Source organism: Corvus moneduloides, chromosome 15 (genome assembly GCF_009650955.1).
Source record: "Corvus moneduloides isolate bCorMon1 chromosome 15, bCorMon1.pri, whole genome shotgun sequence".
Taxonomy (NCBI): Eukaryota; Metazoa; Chordata; class Aves; order Passeriformes; family Corvidae; genus Corvus; species Corvus moneduloides.
This window is the reverse complement of record NC_045490.1, coordinates 5,814,055-5,833,409: the sequence shown is the minus strand read 5'-3', so window position 1 is coordinate 5,833,409 and position 19,355 is coordinate 5,814,055. Positions and strand designations below refer to the sequence as shown.

General features: G+C 43.6%; 1 protein-coding gene across 3 annotated transcripts in view; it reads left to right on the top strand.

Moving 5' to 3' along the window:
• Nucleotides 1-19,355, top strand: part of GRIA1 (glutamate ionotropic receptor AMPA type subunit 1) — a 120,018-nt gene that overhangs the window by 61,577 nt on the left and 39,086 nt on the right. For all 3 annotated transcript variants that reach the window (XM_032124704.1, XM_032124703.1, XM_032124705.1), the window contains exons 5-8: nucleotides 130-183; nucleotides 11,829-11,990; nucleotides 13,016-13,183; nucleotides 17,868-17,972. In XM_032124704.1, the coding sequence (XP_031980595.1) occupies nucleotides 130-183; nucleotides 11,829-11,990; nucleotides 13,016-13,183; nucleotides 17,868-17,972 (489 nt within the window). The remainder of the gene's footprint in view (nucleotides 1-129; nucleotides 184-11,828; nucleotides 11,991-13,015; nucleotides 13,184-17,867; nucleotides 17,973-19,355) is intronic.

The window sequence follows — 19,355 nt, the reverse complement described above, 5'->3', positions numbered from 1 at the left end:
TTTGCTGTGTCTTCCTGCTCCCAGCTGAATAGTCTCAGCAAGGAAAAATAAGAGCGAGAAAGGGCAGATAACTGAAGTTCTTCTTCCTTAGTTGATCTCTGCTAATTAGCCTTGATTTTTATCTTGCAGATCATCAAGCTTGAAAAAAATGGGAATGGGTACCACTACATTCTGGCAAATATGGTGAGTTACCCTACTTGGTGGGGTTTTTTCTATCTCAGAGTTTTGTAAAGCACTATATTCATAATTACTGAGCTGCACACCCTTTATGTCATCCACCATTTAGGTTAAAAAAAAAAAAATCAAAGTCTTCTTTTATGTTCTCCTTGTGGAGTTTTCTCTTTTGAGCCAGCAAGATTATCTGCAGGGTATCTCCAAGTGTGCTGGGGTTTTGTGGTGGTTTGACCTTGGCTGGATGACAGATGCCCACCAAAGACATTTTATCACTCCCCCTTGGTGCTAAATGAAATCTGACTGTCATGGCTTTAGGGAAAGGACTGGATGCAAAGACTTCTTTAAGGAAAGGATTCTCCCTTTAATGCAGGAAGGTGCTGCCTGAGGACAGAACAGTGTTGGGCAGTGGCAGGACCATCTTCCTGGAGCAAGTCTCACAGGAGGATGGAAAATTTCTTTGCAAAGGGAGATTTGGGGAGAGGTAAGAGAGAGAAATGGAGGTTTTCCACAGCAGAGCTCCTACCCTCTCCTCCCCAAATGTATCCATCCATCCAGGAGGATGCACAGCAGAGGATGGGCTGGTGTTGGCCGTCTGGGGCTGAGACTGCTCGCCCTTGGACTCCTGTGTCCATGTGGGGTGAGCCATGTGCAGGCTCTGGACTTGTTCTTTCAGCACAGAGCTGCATCTGGGAGATAGCACGTCAGCCCTGGGGTAATTAAACTTTAAACTACCAATTAGTCAAGCAGTTGCTGCCCTTCTCCTTTTCTCAGTCCCAAGATAACTCTGTCATTTACCAGGCAAAAATGGCCACATCATTACCCTGCAGTGCCCTGTACTGACCCTGCACCCTGTGCTAGCTGCCTACCATGTAATTACAGAGATAAAAATGTTACCTTGTGCAGGGGGAGACATGCAAAATCATAGAGCAGCCAATAACTTCAGTTGCTAATTTTTTAAAAAAATTATTATTTGCTGTAACCCAGGTCCTGGATGTTTATGAAAGTCCCTTCATTAAAGTTAAGCATGGAAGTGAGCTGGAGTCACTGGAGTGAGTGTGTCTATGCAATTTTATGTACACCCATGTGGAAGGCTGAATGAGAGTATCACCTCTTCTCTCTGCACAGTTTCATAAGGATAAATATGTGCAAGGCATGAGGTGAACTAACACTCAGGTGTAGGAGATTTGAAGGACATTTCCCTCTGTCTTAGGATACCATGCTCTCCCAATTTTACCCAGACAAAGTACACTTGTCCCATCTTTAATGTGTTTTCTCAGCCTTTGCACAAATGCTGAGAGGACAGAGCTGGCTGGAAGAGGTTGCATACTCAGCCAACATGGGTTATAAATAATTAACTCGGAGCAAAATGCTTTTCATTTCCCCAACCCCTCTGCAGGGAGATTTTGCCTCCACTGCAGCTCAGTGGACTGGGCTCTGGGTCCCAGAGTGACAGGACCACCAGAACTCACTAGTGTGCTTTTCAGGCAGCTTGGATTCAGGGGAAAAGAAACAGAGTGAAAGAAATTCAAGCTTTACCTTTGGTCTTTCCTGCCCCTTAAAACCCAGCATCACAGAAGAGCCAAAAGCCAGAGAGAGGAATATTTTTAAACAGAAAAAAAAAAGAATAGGAGATAGTCAGACAGCACAGGAAAACTATTTTAAAAAAGTCCTGGCACCCCTCAAGGTTAAGGAGGTCCTTTCCAGGGCAAAAAATCGTGGGCAGGTTCGGACACCAGAAGCCAAATCAGTTCTTGTGATGTGCTGCACCCACACAAGAGCTACAGGATAATGGGTTTAGTAAGGAGAATGGCAAAAAGGACCTGAAGATCCCTTGTTTCTGAGACTACAGGGCAGCAAGGAGGGACAGCAAGCCTCCCTCTGTGGGGATAGCCAGGGATTTTATAAGAGATTGGCAGAAGATGGCATCTGGCAGGGTTAAACCTTGGTGCGAATGCTCTGATCCAAGAGATAACAGTAGGTTTAACCCTCTTCTGAGGACACCTCATCGCTGGATTAGAGCCTTCAGAGGGCGTAGCATGCTGTAATCTATTCTCACTGACTCACACACGTAGTGGTAGACCTTAACCACCCCGTATTTTCCCCTGTAGACATGTCCCAGGATGACAGGGCGTGCGTTGCCCACACACACTCGTACCCTCGTGCGCGCCCGCGTGCCTGGATAACAGCCCTGCCTTGGGGAAGTGGCTCATTCTGGAGCACTGAGTCGTCAGAGAATAAATTAAGAGCTAAAACCTGGAAGTGTTTGGTTTCCAAACGGGTTATTTTTTGTACCTTACGCTGGCTGAGGCAGTCCTGAGTTTAGGACTCTCACCCTGTGTGAAGATGAGGTCAAGGGAATCCTCAGCTGGTTTGTAGCCACCAAGTTTCCTGCACTATCTGGAGCCAGGGGGTGAATTCTCAACACCTGCCTTTTGCCTAACCTACTTGGGCATGGAAAAATGGGGACTCAGTTATGGAAATGACACACTGGAAGCAAACATTGGGAAACATTTCTGCATAACCCCACTTAAATCCTTGGTTTTAGCTATATGCTTGTTCAGAGCTATACACAGCCAAAATCCAAGCAGCAGCAGCAGCACACCACTGCCCAGTTGCAGCAGCTTCAACCTGGTGCTCCATCATGAATGCAAAACAGCATTGCACAGGCTGAATAAGGTCTAAAAAAAATCATCCATAGGCACATTTTGGAATGGAGGAATTCCCTGCCTGGCCACAGCCAATCCATGAGCAAAGAGGCGCTGCCTTGCGCTAACCTTGCTGTGTGTTTGCCCAGCAGTTGCTCTGGGTGAGCTGTAGTAAAGTACTGAGCAGAATTTGACAGCAGCAAGTCAAAGCTGGTATTTCCTAGCAGGAACAGCTTTCTTTTTCAGTGAAATTGCTGTTGCCAAGGTGAGACAATATTATTTCTGTGTTCACAAACAAAATGAAACCATTCTGCACCTTAGGCCATGGGCAAACATCCTTCTCTCAACCTGCTATGCCTGCTAAAGATATAACCTGTCTTGTCTGCCCACCCCTGCCCATCCCACAAAGGTTTGACTGCAACATTCCTGTCAGGGAAAGGGTTTCTGTCGGCATCCCTGCCTCGCCTTGAGCCAAATTTGGCACTGTTCATGGCTTTTGCACACTGATGAATTCCTGGTCTTCAACCAGTACCCATCAGAGTTACCCCAGTTAGCTTTTACCAGAGCTAACCTGGATATTTGTCAGGTGCACTGGCACTGGAAGTTTGCAGTCATCTCTCTCTCTCTTTCCCTCTCTTCCCCTCTGGAATTCAAAGAGATTTGGCAACTTTAAGAAGTGTTTGTTTTTGTGAGTCTTATTTTTCTAAGCTTTGTTCTCAGCCTTTGAGATCATCAGTTCTAGCAACCACAAAGGGGAAAAAAAATACAGTCAATACTATCAGAGGAACAAGCTTAGAAACTTCTGGGATTCCTTTCTTTTGATGTTCAGGCGTTTTGCCCATAACCTTGGCTTTGTGGATCTGTTTGTCCTACGCCATGGATGTGAGCTGACTACTGTCAGTAGTGGGAGAGCACCAGCTCTCTTGGGCAGAGAAAAATCTTTGTCATTAAATAAGTGACATTCGTGTGACCTGTCTTTAAAGGGAAAGTATGAAAGACAGCTGCCACATGCAGTGTTTTAGCCTCTTTTTTCTTTCCTGATGCATTAGTCCAGGTTGGTCTTTTAGCAAATGCTCTTTTATTTGAAGATGAATAGATAAGTGTATGAGATTGCTGATGGCAGGGGTAGCAGGGAAAAGTAAAGATAAAAACGGTGTTGATTAGCAAAGGTAAGCACTATTCCCTGTGCCATTCTACATCAGCACTGTGTCAGCACTGAGTTAGGCCAGGGACAGTTTCCCTTTGCTGGCAGTTGTGCTGCTGGTGGAGGTTACCAGAGATGCCTTAAGGAACCTAGAAATAAAACAACACACTTTTGAGATAATATTTGTACAGGAGGTACTGGAAAGGTTGGTCTTTATTGGAGGCCTCCAGGGGCAGATATGGAAAATGTCCACAAAAAGGCCACCACCCCACGGGGTGAATACAGTGTTATAAGCTTAGCAAATTAGTGTCATTGACAAAAATCACCAATTAGGAGCAAAAGAGGTGATGCAATTTCCCCTGGTTCAACCTTCTCTAAAACCACCCCCCCTCAGATGGAAACTAAACTTTGTTTATGAAAATGCGCCTTGAAGAGCTGTGTTTTCCCAGAAAGGACCAAGATAGGATTGGGGCTTTGGAATGTGTTTTGTCTTTCTGCCTAGGGAAAACGTAGGGAAAAGTACTGGGAAAATTAGCCAGGGATACAGCAATAGGCTGTGGAGAACACATAAAAGAAAAAAGGCAAAAATCATTTGGCATCATTTCCCCCAGCTCAGCAGCTTTGTCAGCAGAATGGCCTGTGCAGGAGTCACACAGATGTGCTGGGCTGATCCAGTTCTGACCTCTGGGCTGGATGGGCAGCTTTGATTTTTTGTAGACAAAACACAGAAGGAAGAACTTCTGCACCAGCAGGGCTGAGACTCAGCCATGTGAGACCAACACCAGGTGCAGAGAGTGAAGAGAAACCCTCCTGAACTGGCCATCCACAGGCAGAGAGCAACTCCCCTAAAGCAGTGCAGGACACCCACACCTGCAGCATGTGCTGTGGCTGTGTGGGGAGGGTCTGTGCTGCCCAAGCAAGGGCTGTACCTGCCCAGCACAGTGTGACCTGTGGCACTGGCCAGGTGTTGATGGCTCCATTCCCTGCAGCTAAAATGTTGTGGTTCTGTCTCCCATCACCTTGAGAGATGCCACATTTATCTGAGTCCCCCTCAGTTCTTAATGCTGTCTCCTGGCCCCTGAAGCGCTGCTGACTGGTGGTACAAACAAGGTCAGCAATGCTCAGGTGTGCATCACTCACTGATTTGATAACCTGTTTTGTGGAGTTTCCAGAAGGATGTGTACAGCATCTCCTTGTCCTGGCAAGATCTCAAGATGCCTGGTCTTGCAAAAATTATGTTTTTCTATTGGAAAAAGATGTCCTAAGTTATTTTAAGGTTCTAAAATTATGCCTGTTAGACCTTTCTTCCTCCTGAGAGGTTGGTGCAAGTGGGCTCATGAGACAAATTCGTTTTCTGTGCAGAGAAAGACAATATAACATATCAGTGAAACTTCTGCATTTCACTTCCAAACAGCTTTTCTGTCCCAATTCAAAAATTATCCAGCAGAAGAACCCCATATAACATTATCTCATCTGAATTACTGGTAGTAAAAGACACAGCAGTGCCCTGAATTAATTTTTGCTTGAACTAGAGCGTCTCATGTATGAGAAAATTATCTGGTTTGATACAAAAATTGCCCACACAGAAGAATATGAACAGCAACCTTGGGAGGATTTTTGCAATAGCTAATGAGGGCTCAAAAACATGAGTGACTTACTGTGGCTTAAAAAAATCAGAGCATCAGGTGAGTAATTGACAGGTTATATTACAGCTATTGGAAGGAAAATAGTGTTTGCTTAAATTTCAGCAAAATGGTGTTAAACTAACAGGTTTCCTCAGCCATTTGCAGTCTCCTAATCCATTACCCCAGCTCAAGTGGCAAGTGGTGATGTGTGAGTCCATAGAATCTGCCTCATGGTGACTTCATTTGCACTGTTTTCTAGTCAGAACATGCTTAGCTTCAGCTTCCTCCACCAGATTTATGCTTCTGTTTGCTAGACAAATATTCCATTACCGATGTTTTGGTCCTTGTAAACTGTGATCAGGTCATCCCTTAATCATATCTTTGATTGAAATCATGGCATCTGCCACTGCACGGCACATTTCCCAAACCTTTAAATCAGTTTATGCGCTGAAAGCTCTCTAATGCACAAACATCCACCTAGAACATCTCTTCCCCTGCCTGGACTGAGCCTTCTGACAAGATGTGTATGGTCATTTATATCCAGAATGTGCTGCAGCTGCAGGACTGGGCAAATAATATCACAAAGAAAATCTGCAGAGCTGCACCAAGGAAAAGGTGCTGTTCATCTCCCATCCCTTGTTCTTGAAGTCTGGATTCTCACCTCACTCGGTTTGTGTTGTATCTATAGTCAGGACAGAACACACTCATGGAGCTGCAGGGTTGGGGAGCTGTCTGATAGTGCCCCGTTCTCCTGTCTTTCTTTTCCCTTTCTTCACTTGCTTCTAAGTTACTGTGAGGGCTCACAAGTTTTGCTGCCACAATGGGACTTGACATATTAATAACTCTGCAGAGGAGAAGAAGCCTTCTCCCATTGGAAGGCACACTGGAATGAGACTGGAGCAGATGGGCTCTTTTTTGACATAACCCTCCTTATTAATACACAGTGATGGGAGTGAGGAATGATGCTTCACTGGAGAAGTCAAGCTTGAAGATAATTTGGTATATTAGAGATGCTCCGTCTGGAAACACTCGATTTCTTGCTCCCTGCAGTAAGTCACTGGCGTACCTTGGAATGACAGGAGCCACTTTGTATTCACTCAGCTGATCTACAGCCATTCAGAAGCAAAAATTTTGCTTTGCAAAGTTTCTTATAATCATAAAATCTGCTACGAGGAAGTAGTCTGGCATTGCAAGTCATGCATTTAAACAGAGCTGGGCCAGTTTCCCGATGCTGCCACAGGTTTCTGTGGCACCCACCCAAGCTCAGGATGAATTGTTTAAATGCTTTTGGCTTGAAAAGGAGTATTTCAGTGTGCAACCTATTAAAGAAAAGAAAAAGCAGACTCTAGTCTCTTCATCCTGGGCAGAAAGGGACTTAAAAACCTAATGCTCCTCCCTGGGATGAGGGGACTCTGTTAGCTTCAGCCAACAGACCTTCTCGAGGCAATCCAAGAGAAAGGGGTGTTTTTCCCTCTCCTCATTCAAAACTGAGTTTGCCAGGCTCAGGGGGAGAACTGGAGAGCTCAGAAGATGCAGCAGGAGGAGAGAAAACAACACTGTTTCTCAGGAATGTGTCTGTCTTCAAGGAGACTCTCTAAGGTCCTTTCTCCCAGGAAAAGAGGAGGCTTGGAGCACAGGCAGGGAGGTTTTCGACTGGGCTGCGGGGTGGTTTTGAGCTGCTAAGCCACAGCCTGCCCAGAGCTCAGCCCGTGCTCCTGCAGCTTCAAAGGCACCACAGGAGGCACCTGCAGGGAAAGGCCAGCAATTAATGGGAGCTCAGTGAAGTACAAAGAGAATCTGGGGGTGTGGGGCAGTGGCTGGCTGCCTCTCGATGTCTGGGTGCATTCCTGTGGGCTGGCACAGTGTCCCACAAGCAGCTGTGCCACCAAGTGTCATCAGTGTGCAGAGGGAGGCAGAGGTTTAGGATGGTGAGGCAGTGAAATATGAGGGTGGAAGGAGAGATGCAGGGAAGTCAGTGATGCTGGCAGATTTGAGGAGGGAAGCACAAAGGGATGAGGCTTTCCCTACACTGGGAGCTAGCTGCCTGCACTGCCCACTCAGTGTTCTGGCTCCTCACAGTGTCCAGGGTATAAATTAGGAGCTGGTTCATTTCTGGAGGGACTTTCTTTTCAAGGCAGATCATTTGTGGACCTCTTAATCAAGATGGATTCATGAGGCCCATTTCAAGTCATCAGTCTTCCTGCATTATGCATTTCCTTTGATGATTGAGCCCACAAGCAGTGGAGAGGAATATAAATGTGTGACCTGCTGATTCCTCTCCCAGCAACCAAGGCAGCAAATGGGACAGTAAAACAACCTTTGGCTGAAAACTGCTTTCAGTTTAAGAACAGCATAAAGAGCAGATGCATCAAGGAAAGCACAAGGAGGAAAAACCCCTTTCCAGTACTGTTTTCTATTTGAAGCCACAAAGGTCTGTAATAGCTGCCCATATTATTTCCTCACAGCAGCACGTTGCACATAATTGCTCTGTGAGGTTCATAAATGCAGAGAGGAGCCCATGGTATGGGCTAAAGAGCAAGTTCCCTCCTTTGAACCCAGCCTGACTGCTGCTGGAACAGTGTGATGCAGATGCTGTGAGTCAGAGCAGGCTGGAGGAGGGAGCTGCCTCAGCCCATCAGCACGATGGGACCAGATTTTTGTGGTTTATTGTCAGCCTGCTCATTCTGTGGCATTTGGAGAGAGCCAGGCATTTTCCAGGCATGTGCAAGGCTGGAGGCCACATTCTCTGATTTGCTGAGGTGGTTTTGTGAAGTGAATTTAAGTCAAAGGGACAGCTGATCCTGCCGTAGGGTGGCTGATGGGGTGTCCCTTCCAGCCTGGTTGTGATGGCTCCCAGGGATAGCTGTGCCTGCAGGAGTGTTGTCTCCCCTGCAGTACATCCTGGCGCTGGCCCTGCTGCTCTGTGCTGCCTCTGGGTCCCTCTGGGGCTGCTCTTCCAGGGACACCCGCGTGTGAGTTCCCTTATTGCTCCTCTTCCTCCCCAGGGGATGGTCAGTGCTGTGTGGGGAGGTGAAGCCTGATGCCTGCATGTCCAGCAGCTACATCCCAAATGCTTCAGGTGTCAAGAGCTTGAAGCAAGTCACGTACAGCCACATTCCAGGGACTCAGCTCATTTCCCTGACCTGTGCTCCAGACATGGCTGCCGAGTGGGTTTTTTCCAGTACTCCTTGGCAAATTTAGAAACAGTTTCAAAACCATTTGATGGGACCACATGGAGAGCATCCTTCCAGCACTGTTCGCTTCTTGCTGTGCTTGGTTGGATGATAGAGAGAAGCATTTCTGGGCTAGTTCTTTCCCAAACTGGTTGATGCTAAACATATTGCTGCAAAAGCACAGCTGCTGCCCCTTAGTCATGGGTTCCACTCTTTCCTTAGCCAAGTTTTAAGAATTTATTTTCTGTTTCCCAAATATGGCCAGTTGAAAACTAAATAAAAGATCTTTTTTTTTTGTTTTTGCAATATGTGTCTATAGTTAGTACAAAGTGACAGATGATTGATGATTTCTTTAGTTGCAAATACTGTAATTCTCCTGTTCTCCTGTTTCCTACAAGCACTGACTGATATTCCAGAAGGGCACATAAGCATATTGAATTCCTGCTGCCACTTTGTCAATAGAAGCATTTTCAAAAACCAGTTTGTATAACATTTGATGGCTTTCTGTTTATATGTTTGCTAGCAAGAATTCACCTGCTCTGGGAATTATTTTCTAAAATAGTTTGACTTCTGGATTTCCCTGTTCATTGACTCTCATGTTCCCCAGACTTGCTCTGGGCAGATTTCAGTGGTGTGGTGATTAAAATTCCTTTGTAATTAGGAGCATTCCTATGATGTCCTTGTAATGGGGCATGTGGAGGAGGGATAACAGGTGAAAACAATTATTTCAGCCATTGATAGCAGCCAAAATGCAAAGATGTCTTCAAGGCTAATGATGTCCTCTATGGTCCCAACTGCCTTAAATGATTGGAAAATCTTCAGAGGTCTCCACACTTTTTAAAGAACCTGAATGATGTCAAAAATCAGTGGGGAAAAATTAGTACAATCTTCAAGAAGAAATAATTCCTTTCATCTATTCAGATTATTTTAAAATTTTATGCAAGATGAATCCCAGTGAATATTGTTGAATATTTGCTTCAGTTTCAGAATGGTTTTGTTTGGGGAAAACAGTAAAATGCAGTGGTTTCAACCAGTACTGTCTCATCACTGCTGTCATAACATTTTTTTTGACTTTTCCTCTTTAAATCTGCATTCTGAGGGGGCTTAATACACCAGACAGCTTATTCATACTCTGCAGTGAACTTGGACTTTTCTTCATGCCTTTGTAGGTCTCCCAAAGAGGAGCTGGTTGCACAAACTTCAAATTACTCTGCAATAACTTCTTTTGACAGATCTTTTTCCCCTGAGTACCTCCCAGGAGCAAAATGCCAGTGTAATTTGGTCCTAGCCATGAATAACCAGTTGGCAACCTGTGAGGTCCCTCTTACTGAACCTTAGGAGCTCTACGTGTCAAAAAACCACTTGGCCTGAAACGCATTAAGATGTCAGGGACAATTATCCTGCTGCATTTCCTGTTCATTAATCACAGCTCTGGCTTTCTGAAACCCCTACGCCAGCAATTACAAACAAGATTGATGTGAGTTTAACCAGCATTCTGAGGAGTATGTACACACAAAATACCACTTTTTTTCTCTTAACCTAAATCACTGTACTTTGAGGCAAAACAAGCCATCTATTTAGAGCATCTGCACACCAGTATCCCATCCTCAGCCTTGTAAGTGGATGCCAAATTGCCTACAAAATGCTGGAAGAAAAAGTGTGAAAGACTTTAAAGTAGTTTTTGAGTCACTTATGACTCCCTCAGTCTGACGCTGATGTGAGAGGGCAATTTAGTCTTTTCCTGGCAAGGTCTGTTCCCAAAACAGGTTTACATCTAATGTTTCGATCCTGACTTTGGGAGTTGATCAGCTAATTGGCTCCCTCAGCCTGTGAACAGAGAGCATCATTTTGGGAACCTGATTGGTGTTTCCTGGAAATGATGTAACTTGGCTTTTTTAGCTCACACCATCACGGTGTGTCTGAGAACAAGCAAGGGAGAGAAACCCAGGGGAAGGCTGAGGAGGAGCCCTCAGAGAACACCCAGCAGCAGGGCAGGGAGAAGGCAGAGCTCAAACCAGCTCCTCTGCTGCTCAAGTGATTGCATTGTGGCAGTCCTCCTGTTCATCTCCCCTCATGCATTAAGGTTGCTGGTGGTGCCAGTGCAAATAATTGACTGCATCTCTTGTGCTTGTATTCCTAAAGAAAAAAAGCACCAGACCTCAGCCTGTCCCACACACAGTGAGAGGGCACAGCCCCTGTCCAAGCACCTCTGCAAGGAGCCACAGCGAACAGTTCTGCACAGCAGCAGTGCCGCAGGGTTGGGATGGAAGCTGGGACACTGAGAAATGACCCCTTTCTCTGTATTGCAGTATGTCTCTAATTATTTTTCACCTCTGACTCAAGGGGGTGACTGATTCTGCAATGCTGCCCCAGTCAATACACACATGTATTTGCACACGTGTTCATCCCATGCAGTGAGCGAGAGGTAGACAAGAACAATGAGGAAATGAAAGAAATGTATTTCATTAGTAACCTGAAGTCTAAAAACGCACCTTTTTCTCTCCCAAATTAGCAAATTCTATAAACTGGCTTTTCTAATAGCAAGACTCCTTTAACAAGCTGACCAACCACTTCCTTCCTGATCTGCTGAAAGTTCATTGTTCAGGATTTGTTTTTCCCTATAAACTGCGATTTGAAAAGAAGTAGCCTATCCAGTAGTGACTGAGTCCACAAAAGTTAGGGCTGGGTGAACAATTCTGTATAAAATTTAGAGCTGGGTGACAAATACTTTCTAATATATTTTACAAATTTTGTTCATTTCATCCAGCATTATTCAGGATACATTTTTCCATTACTCTGCTAGCTTTCTTGCAAGTGACCTGTTGTTAATATGATTCTTTGTCTCCCTGGGTGGTAACTGCAGGATATGGCCAGCTCAGAGTCTGTGAGAAAAGCCAGTTCACACCATGGTCAGGGAACTGGTTCCTCTCTTGAGTCGGACATTTCCTTCCAGAGGAAGGATATTTTTCCTGAGCTGTCTGCCACATCCATACATAGGCAGAATTCCTCTTACCCACCCAGAGATGTCTTTCTCCAATGAACTTCTCCTCTTTCTCTCCTGTACCAGGGATTCATGGACATTGACCTGACCAAATTCAGGGAGAGTGGAGCCAATGTCACTGGCTTCCAGTTGGTGAATTACACAGATACTGTTCCTGCCAGGATCATGCAACAGTGGAGGAATAATGATGCCAGAGAGCATCCACGTGTGGACTGGAAGAGGCCAAAGGCAAGTGGTATAAAAAACCCCCATTAAATTTGGGGCCATCTGGCTCAGTTCAAGTTATGTTCACCTCTTTGTGATCACACATGGCTCTTTATTCTCACTTGAGAAACTCTCAATATAATTATGAACATTACCTGTTCCAGGTGCCTTAATGTTGTCTGAATTTTACCAGGCTGCAGTTACTACCTCCTAAGAAATACACAATTTCATGTATTCACTTGGTCTGCAAATTTTCACCCCCTCAAAGCTAAGAATTAAATGTCTCATAATGTTCAGTATATAAAAAACAAAAAGCCATTAAGTCCTTAACCTTTGGCTTGTTTACAAGACATCCAGTGATAATAAAGTCTTTCCAGATGTTCTTTTTGAGCATTTCAAATCAGTGTGTACAACAGAAGGGAAAAGTATTTTAATTCCTAACACAGAAGGCCCTGAAGCTGTAGAGGGATGGGTGGAGGGAGAGGTTGTTTTTTTCTCTTTAATATTTGAAAATGAATTCATTTGTGACAAACACTCTGCAATAGAAATGTTAACTTTGGAATTAGTTCGGGAAAGTTGAAAACAACTAAATCATAGAAAAAAGAGTTAATGCTAATGGTTCTTGCCAAGAGTTTTGCACTGGTTTCTGTACTAGTTTCTGCTTGAATAAACTCATCTTTTGCAGAATTCTTGCCAATTGAGATGGAATTTCCTGGTCTCCATCCGTGACCAGAAAAAGTCCCCTGTTTCTTGATTTCACTTAGCTCACATTTACACAGGATAATGTATTCTTTAAAAGTCAGGTCAATGCTTCTAATTAAACTCAAAGACTTGTAACAGGTGAATGACTTTCAGGGCTGATTCTTCTTCAGAGAGTGAAATCAGGACATTCTTCGTCTCCCAGCTGTGAAAGTTGGTTTCAACTTTTAGGAGTCAACAGGGCAGTGGAGATTACAGGGAGCAAGATGCTGCTGAAACTTCATAGACAGGAGGATGAGGACAGAGCAGGTCATCTGGAAAGTTACCCTGGGTTACGTTTCTCTTTCCAGTACACGTCGGCCCTCACGTACGACGGGGTGCGGGTGATGGCCGAGGCCTTCCAGAACCTCCGGCGGCAGCGCATCGACATCTCCCGCCGCGGCAACGCCGGCGACTGCCTCGCCAACCCCGCCGTGCCCTGGGGACAAGGCATCGACATCCAGAGAGCCCTGCAGCAGGTTTGGAACCCAGGCTGGCTTGGGTGTGCTGAGAGCATGGCTGAGCACAGCCTGAGGGTGGGGGAGGACGGGTGGGCAGTGGCAGAAGCACCGACACAAATCCCTTGGGATGAGCAACTGATCCTTCCAGAGCAGAGACAGGTCTGAAAAGCTGGGGGGTGCATCCAGCAAAGTGCTTTTCCTGGTCCTTGCCTGTTTTAACTTCTGTCGTTATGGGATGGAAAATCCAAAATATTACCCCATAAAATCAAGGGTTCCTGTGGTATCTTCCCCTCCCAAAGACAAAGACCTGCTCAGACCATATTTTTTGCAGATTATTTGACTCTCTGTGAACTCAGCTTCAGTTCCAGCCTGCTAATGAATGCATGTGAATTTTGCCTTATGTATTGGCTGTCACCAAAATGTTCTCAAAGTGCAGATTATAGCTTGTTTCATACTGTGAGAATTCATAAAAGTCTTAAGAGCAGCCATTTAGATAGTTTATTCCTCAAATCTGATAGTCTTGCTTTTTTCATCCTGCAAAGAATCTAGATTTTTGAATAAACAAAAACACAATGTGAAAATTACAGAGAGAGAGAAAAATAATACACTCTTATCAAAGACTTACCAAGGTAGAATATTTTAAAATTTCATTAAATTTCAAGACTGACATTCATTTCTAGCACTTTTCCTTCTTTTCCTGACAGAAATAGATGGATTCCTTGCAAATACTGCTAGTTCAGTATTATCTAAATATAGCTTATCCCATCTTCTTTCCTTAACTGTGAAGAAGGCAAAAAAAAAAACATTTATGTAGTTAATTTATATTATACATAAAGTTCCTCAAGTATTTTGTTTTGATTTGGTTTTGGCTTACTGGTAAACAACAATTCCTTTAAAACCAAATCTTTTGGGTTTTGGCATCTGATTTGATTTTATTGCTTGGATTCAATTTGTTCCCAAGCCTGTCACTGACTTTCTGCATGACCTTGGGCAAATCACTGTCACAGCTTCTCCAAGCCCTTATAATAAAATCAGCCTCCCTGATGCATTAGGGAGATAGGTTACCTAATAAACATGAAATACTTGGAAGTCTTCTGATGAGCAATAGCTGCTCCAGCATTTTCCTTTATTGAATTTATGAGAATAAGATATCAAAATTAGACAGCTAGAAAATAAAAATTTTGTGTGTGTGTTGGAAGATCTCCTCTGAAGTTTCCTTATATTTTCATTAAAACAATTTCAAAAGTCTTAATTTTTCAGCTGGAGTGACTTTGGGCGAAGAGCATAAAGACATATTTGCAAAAGCTGCTTCTTTACAGCTGAAAAAGAATAATTGTAAAAAGGCTTGACCAGTTCAGTTGTAATGGTCAAAATAAAAGATGCTGAAACAGGCAGGGCAAGAAGCCTCCTAGCAAAAATTTAACTATGAATTCGATAATCTTCCAGTATTTAGTAATGTAGCAAGAAAGAGGCAGATGGAAATAGAATAACTTACAGTAAGATTGAAGGTTTGAGATATCCTTTCTGAAAAGACTTCACAATTAGAGCAATTCTGCAGCTGTTCACAGTGTGCTTTCTCTTCACCTTCCATTTGTTAATGCCCAAAATTTCATAAGCTTTTTGAAAGCAAAAGGTTTCTCTGCTTGCTTCTACTCAAATGTCTGGAATAAGCTCTCAGGTTGCCTTGTTCCTGTGTAGGAAGGAACCACAGAATCATAAGCACATTTAGGTTGGAATATCTAAGATCATCGAGTCCAAACATTATCCCAGCATTTCTAAGTTCACTAAACCATGTCCCCAGCACTGCCACATCCTCACATCTTTTCAATCCCTCCAGAAATGGTAACTCCAACACTTGCTTCCCTAGACAGCCCATTCCAATGCTTGTCAACTCTTTTGGTGAAGAATTTTTTCCTAATATCCAATCTAAACTTCCCCTGACACAACTTGAGGCCATTTCCTCTTGTCCTGTTGTCCTGTCTGGGGGAATAGACTGACGCCCCACTTCACTACAACCTCCTAACAAGGATTCATGGATGGCAGGAACAAAGATGAAAAGAAATATGAAGCATTCTTCATTTTTTTAAAAGCAGAAATCTGGCATGTTTCAGGAGAATGTATGTTTTTATTAAAGATAATTACCTTTTTTCTTTTTTTTTTTTTTTTTTGCAGGAAAGGGCCCACAAAATATTGCTTAAAACCACTACACTAAGGTTTCAATTGTAGTTTAAAAGGTTATGATAATTTTAAACAAATTCTTTTTTTATCTTAATGTGATCAGCACATCTAATAAGCAGAAAGCTACTCCCTAACTGCTGACTAACCCTGTAAAACAGAAGGCCACAACAGCATCTTTCTGTTCCAGATGTCCCAGCAAAGAGCCACATGCCCATCCATGTCTTACACACAAATGTGCTTAAGTGCTCCATGTCTCCAGTTGACTTGACTGGTGCTCAGCACTGTCGAAGTCAGTCCTCACTGTATTTTGCATTGCATTTTTGCATTTTGCATTTACCATCAGAGGATGGTGAGTGACAGAGAAGTTTTCCTGCATCCTGCAGCACAGATAGCAGAGATCCTTTTTGCCGTTTCGGTGCCACATGGATATCACAGAATTAAGATTTCATTCACTCAGATAGAAGAAACTGATGCTGTAAACCTGCCTTTTAGTGCATACAAAGCTACAAAACACAAGCACCTGTGACCTGAGCTTCAGAATTGGTCAGAACCTGAAAAGAAAACCAAAGGAGACATGAAAAAAAGCAGGCTTGGGAGTGCTTAAGACAATGGTGCTTTTTCAGCACATCTATTTTTTATGGGCATGCTGTGTCTTGTGAAAAGGGAAAAGCATCTTTATCCAAATGTCACCAGGAATACCTCTTGGTTTGAAAGAGCTTCAGAAAATGCTGGCAGATGTTCATTTTCATGACAAACCTTTGTTATAACAGCTGGAAAACAAACACGGTTTAAGCAGATTAACAACAGATTTCCTCTGTAATGATGCAGCCTCATTTCTTCACCATGGGTCTTTACTCTGAGGATCTCAGAGTATTTAAAAAGGCTGTTCAATACCTATTCCCATTCTGCATGTGGGAAGACTTCAGTTGCAGGGACAAGAGGTTTGTCCAAAGCAAGTGGAAAGGCAGAGAATAAACCTTTAATTCCTAACCCAGTGGCATGAGCACTTCTCTGGGTGGTCTCCATAGAAACCCAAATCTGCATTCTTTTTCCCATGTTCCTGGTCCCCACTGCCTGGTCCCCAGACAGTATGTGATTCCAGTCAGCAGCCCTTCTCCATTCCAGTCTGGGCACTTTTGCAGCAAGGAGAAGTTCAGGGTGTGGGATGTGATGTGAGCATCACTTCAGCTCGGCAGTGTTATCAGCAGAGATTTATGGCTCAAAGCTTCCTATGCAAATGTCAATACTAAATTGTTGGATTTTATTAATCTGGTGCAGAGGTAATTAAATTTGTTTGATAACTTATAGACTCCTCTCTATCAAAAGATGACAGCTGGGAGCTGTGGCCATGGTTTCATATTTCCTCCTGATTTACAGTTCCTGATTTGAACTGACAAATTCTTTGCTGAACCCTGACTACAGGTCCGATTTAGAAAATAGCAAACCCCACAAACTCAAGGCGTTCAGAGCTGATTTAACTCACTGTCACATCCCAAGAGGTGATGGGCTCACATTGGTGATCCAGCTCTCAGGCTGAGCTAAGTTTTAAACCACTGAGTTTTCAGAGAAAGGGTTTTTAAATGAGTTAGTTAAGAGGATGGTTGTGCCAGTGATTTACCAAAATATGAATATCGATCTAATATCGATATCCAACTGAGACAGACAAAAACTCTCTAACAGTTTAGAGTTAGAAAGTGTATGTTTTATTTGGCACCAGGCACTGCGTGGGATAGCTCCCTAAGATGCAGGGCCCCAATCCAAGCAAACACGACACTTTTTATTTCCAAATATTATGAATATCCAAAATACAAATGCATATTCATAACATTAATACCTCCCATTCTCCTCTTCGTATGGAAATGAGCTTAAATGTCATTAAGCATGCGTAGTGTGTGTCCTGAATTGAGTTGGTGGTCTTGAATTGGGTCAGTGGTCCCAAAAAAGATGAAGTAACTCATCTTCCTCATTTTGACCTTTTTGCCTCTCTGAACTTTAACAATCCTAATTACTTTAGTGACCTCTAAGTTTCCTCTTGCATGACTTTTGGATGGGTTCCCACCAAGGGAGGAAACTGGTAATTGTCCTTGTTCCCTACACCAACTTAGCAATGTTTCTATTCCTCGTTCTAAGCACAGCTAAGCAAACATACAAATGACAGATCATCACTTATTTGGTAATCAGTTACTAACATCTTAAAACCCATTTCAGGTCCAGCTCTCTTAACTATTAATTAACTCTAGCTGGGCCCAAATTCCTTCCTATTCTAACTAATTTCAACACAGCTAGCCTATAACCAAAATCTTTATGTTTCTTCTAAATCTATGTTTCACCATAGCCAGGCATGCTGGAGAGCGAGCCTTAGTGGAATCCCAGTTTCAGGCAGATGTGCTGTCTCTCCTGCATGGAATTGAGAGTAATGACTGCACTCACCACCCTTCTCCCCCTCCCCTCTCAGTGCTGCTGAATCACTGCTTCATGACAAGCTGACCAATTTGCTGTCTTCATTGATATTTATGTATTTAAGGTCCGTTTTGAAGGATTGTCTGGCAACGTTCAGTTTAACGAGAAAGGACGCAGGACCAACTACACCCTCCACGTGATTGAGATGAAACACGATGGGATCAGAAAGGTAAAGCAGAGTGTGACCCAACATCCTGTGTCAGGTTCCAGCCCATGTTTGAGTGGCAGTGTGGCTGGGTGTCAACAGGCACTCCTGCTCATGAATGTTTGTGGAGTCACAACAAGTGCATTCCCAGCTCTAGGCATGAGTAAAGCCAAGCTCTAGGGAGGACTGGTACATTGATAAAAAAATACAACATTTGGAAGGTGTTATCAAGAGCAACAAGAGCATTTCAGGTGTGGCAAAGATTTTCCAGGATGGTAAAACTTGGTCAGCTCACCTTTGCTGTTGGCACAGCGCATTGGTGCAGGCCCAGCTACAGGACAGCCTGGCTTTGCCCTCCCACTTTTCCAAGGATAAATAAAGGCAGAGCCAGGCAGAAGCTGTTTGCCCTAACCATTGTAAGTGAACCCTTTATGCTGACCTAATTCTGCTCTCCTTGAAGTGACAAAAGCTTTACCACTAGCCACGTCCCAATAGCTACACAGACCTTTGTGCTCTTCTGAAGTCTTGATCCCTTTCTGTATCCCAGGCTCTTTGAAAAATCTGGCCTTGTTCCGAGATGCCAAGGCCTTGAAACGCTAATCCTTTTGAAAACCTGACTCTGGGTGCTTATGTCCCACTTTAGATACCATGTATTTGAAGAACAGAGAATAACTCAGTTATTTCTTGATAAAGGGGAGCTACTACATTTTTTGGAATGGGGCATTCTCTGCATCTCCTCAGTCCCCTGAAAGATAAAAAACTTGTTTGAAACTAAGAAAAATGTAAACAATGAAAGTTCCATATTTACAGCCCCTATCTCAAATTTATACTTACACCTGAGAGCAGCAGGTGTGAGACCAAAGGCCCCCACAGTCCAGTAGAAAAAGGCAAATTTTCTTTGACAAATAATAGAAATGTCATTTTGAAGACATACAAAGCAGTCTTCCTCCACTACAAAGTATTCATAAGAGGACCAAGGCAACATCATGTCCAGTTGGGGTTTCTGAACTTTGATAAGTTGGCAGCCTGGAGAGAGTCTAGAGGAGATGAAATTGAGTGGCTGAATGTCTTGATTTTTCTATGTACTTACTGTCAGAAATAATATTTGTTTGGAAGACATGTACATCACTGCCATGATGCATATTGTGTTTTAGATCCACCAGGTTGGAGGTGCAAAGCAAACACCCACATCTCCACTTTTGTTGCTCTAGGGCAGAGCTTTGGGAGCTCTTTCCTCACCCTCTATTCTTTTTTCTGTGCAATGAGGAGGGATTAGAAGCCTGCATAGACTTTTTCTCCTCAGCTGTTGTGATCTCTAATCTGCCATCAGCAGGCTCCTGGTCATGCCCTGGTTAATACCCTTTCTCATTTACTGTGATAAGAAATTGCTTTCATATGAGCAGAGTT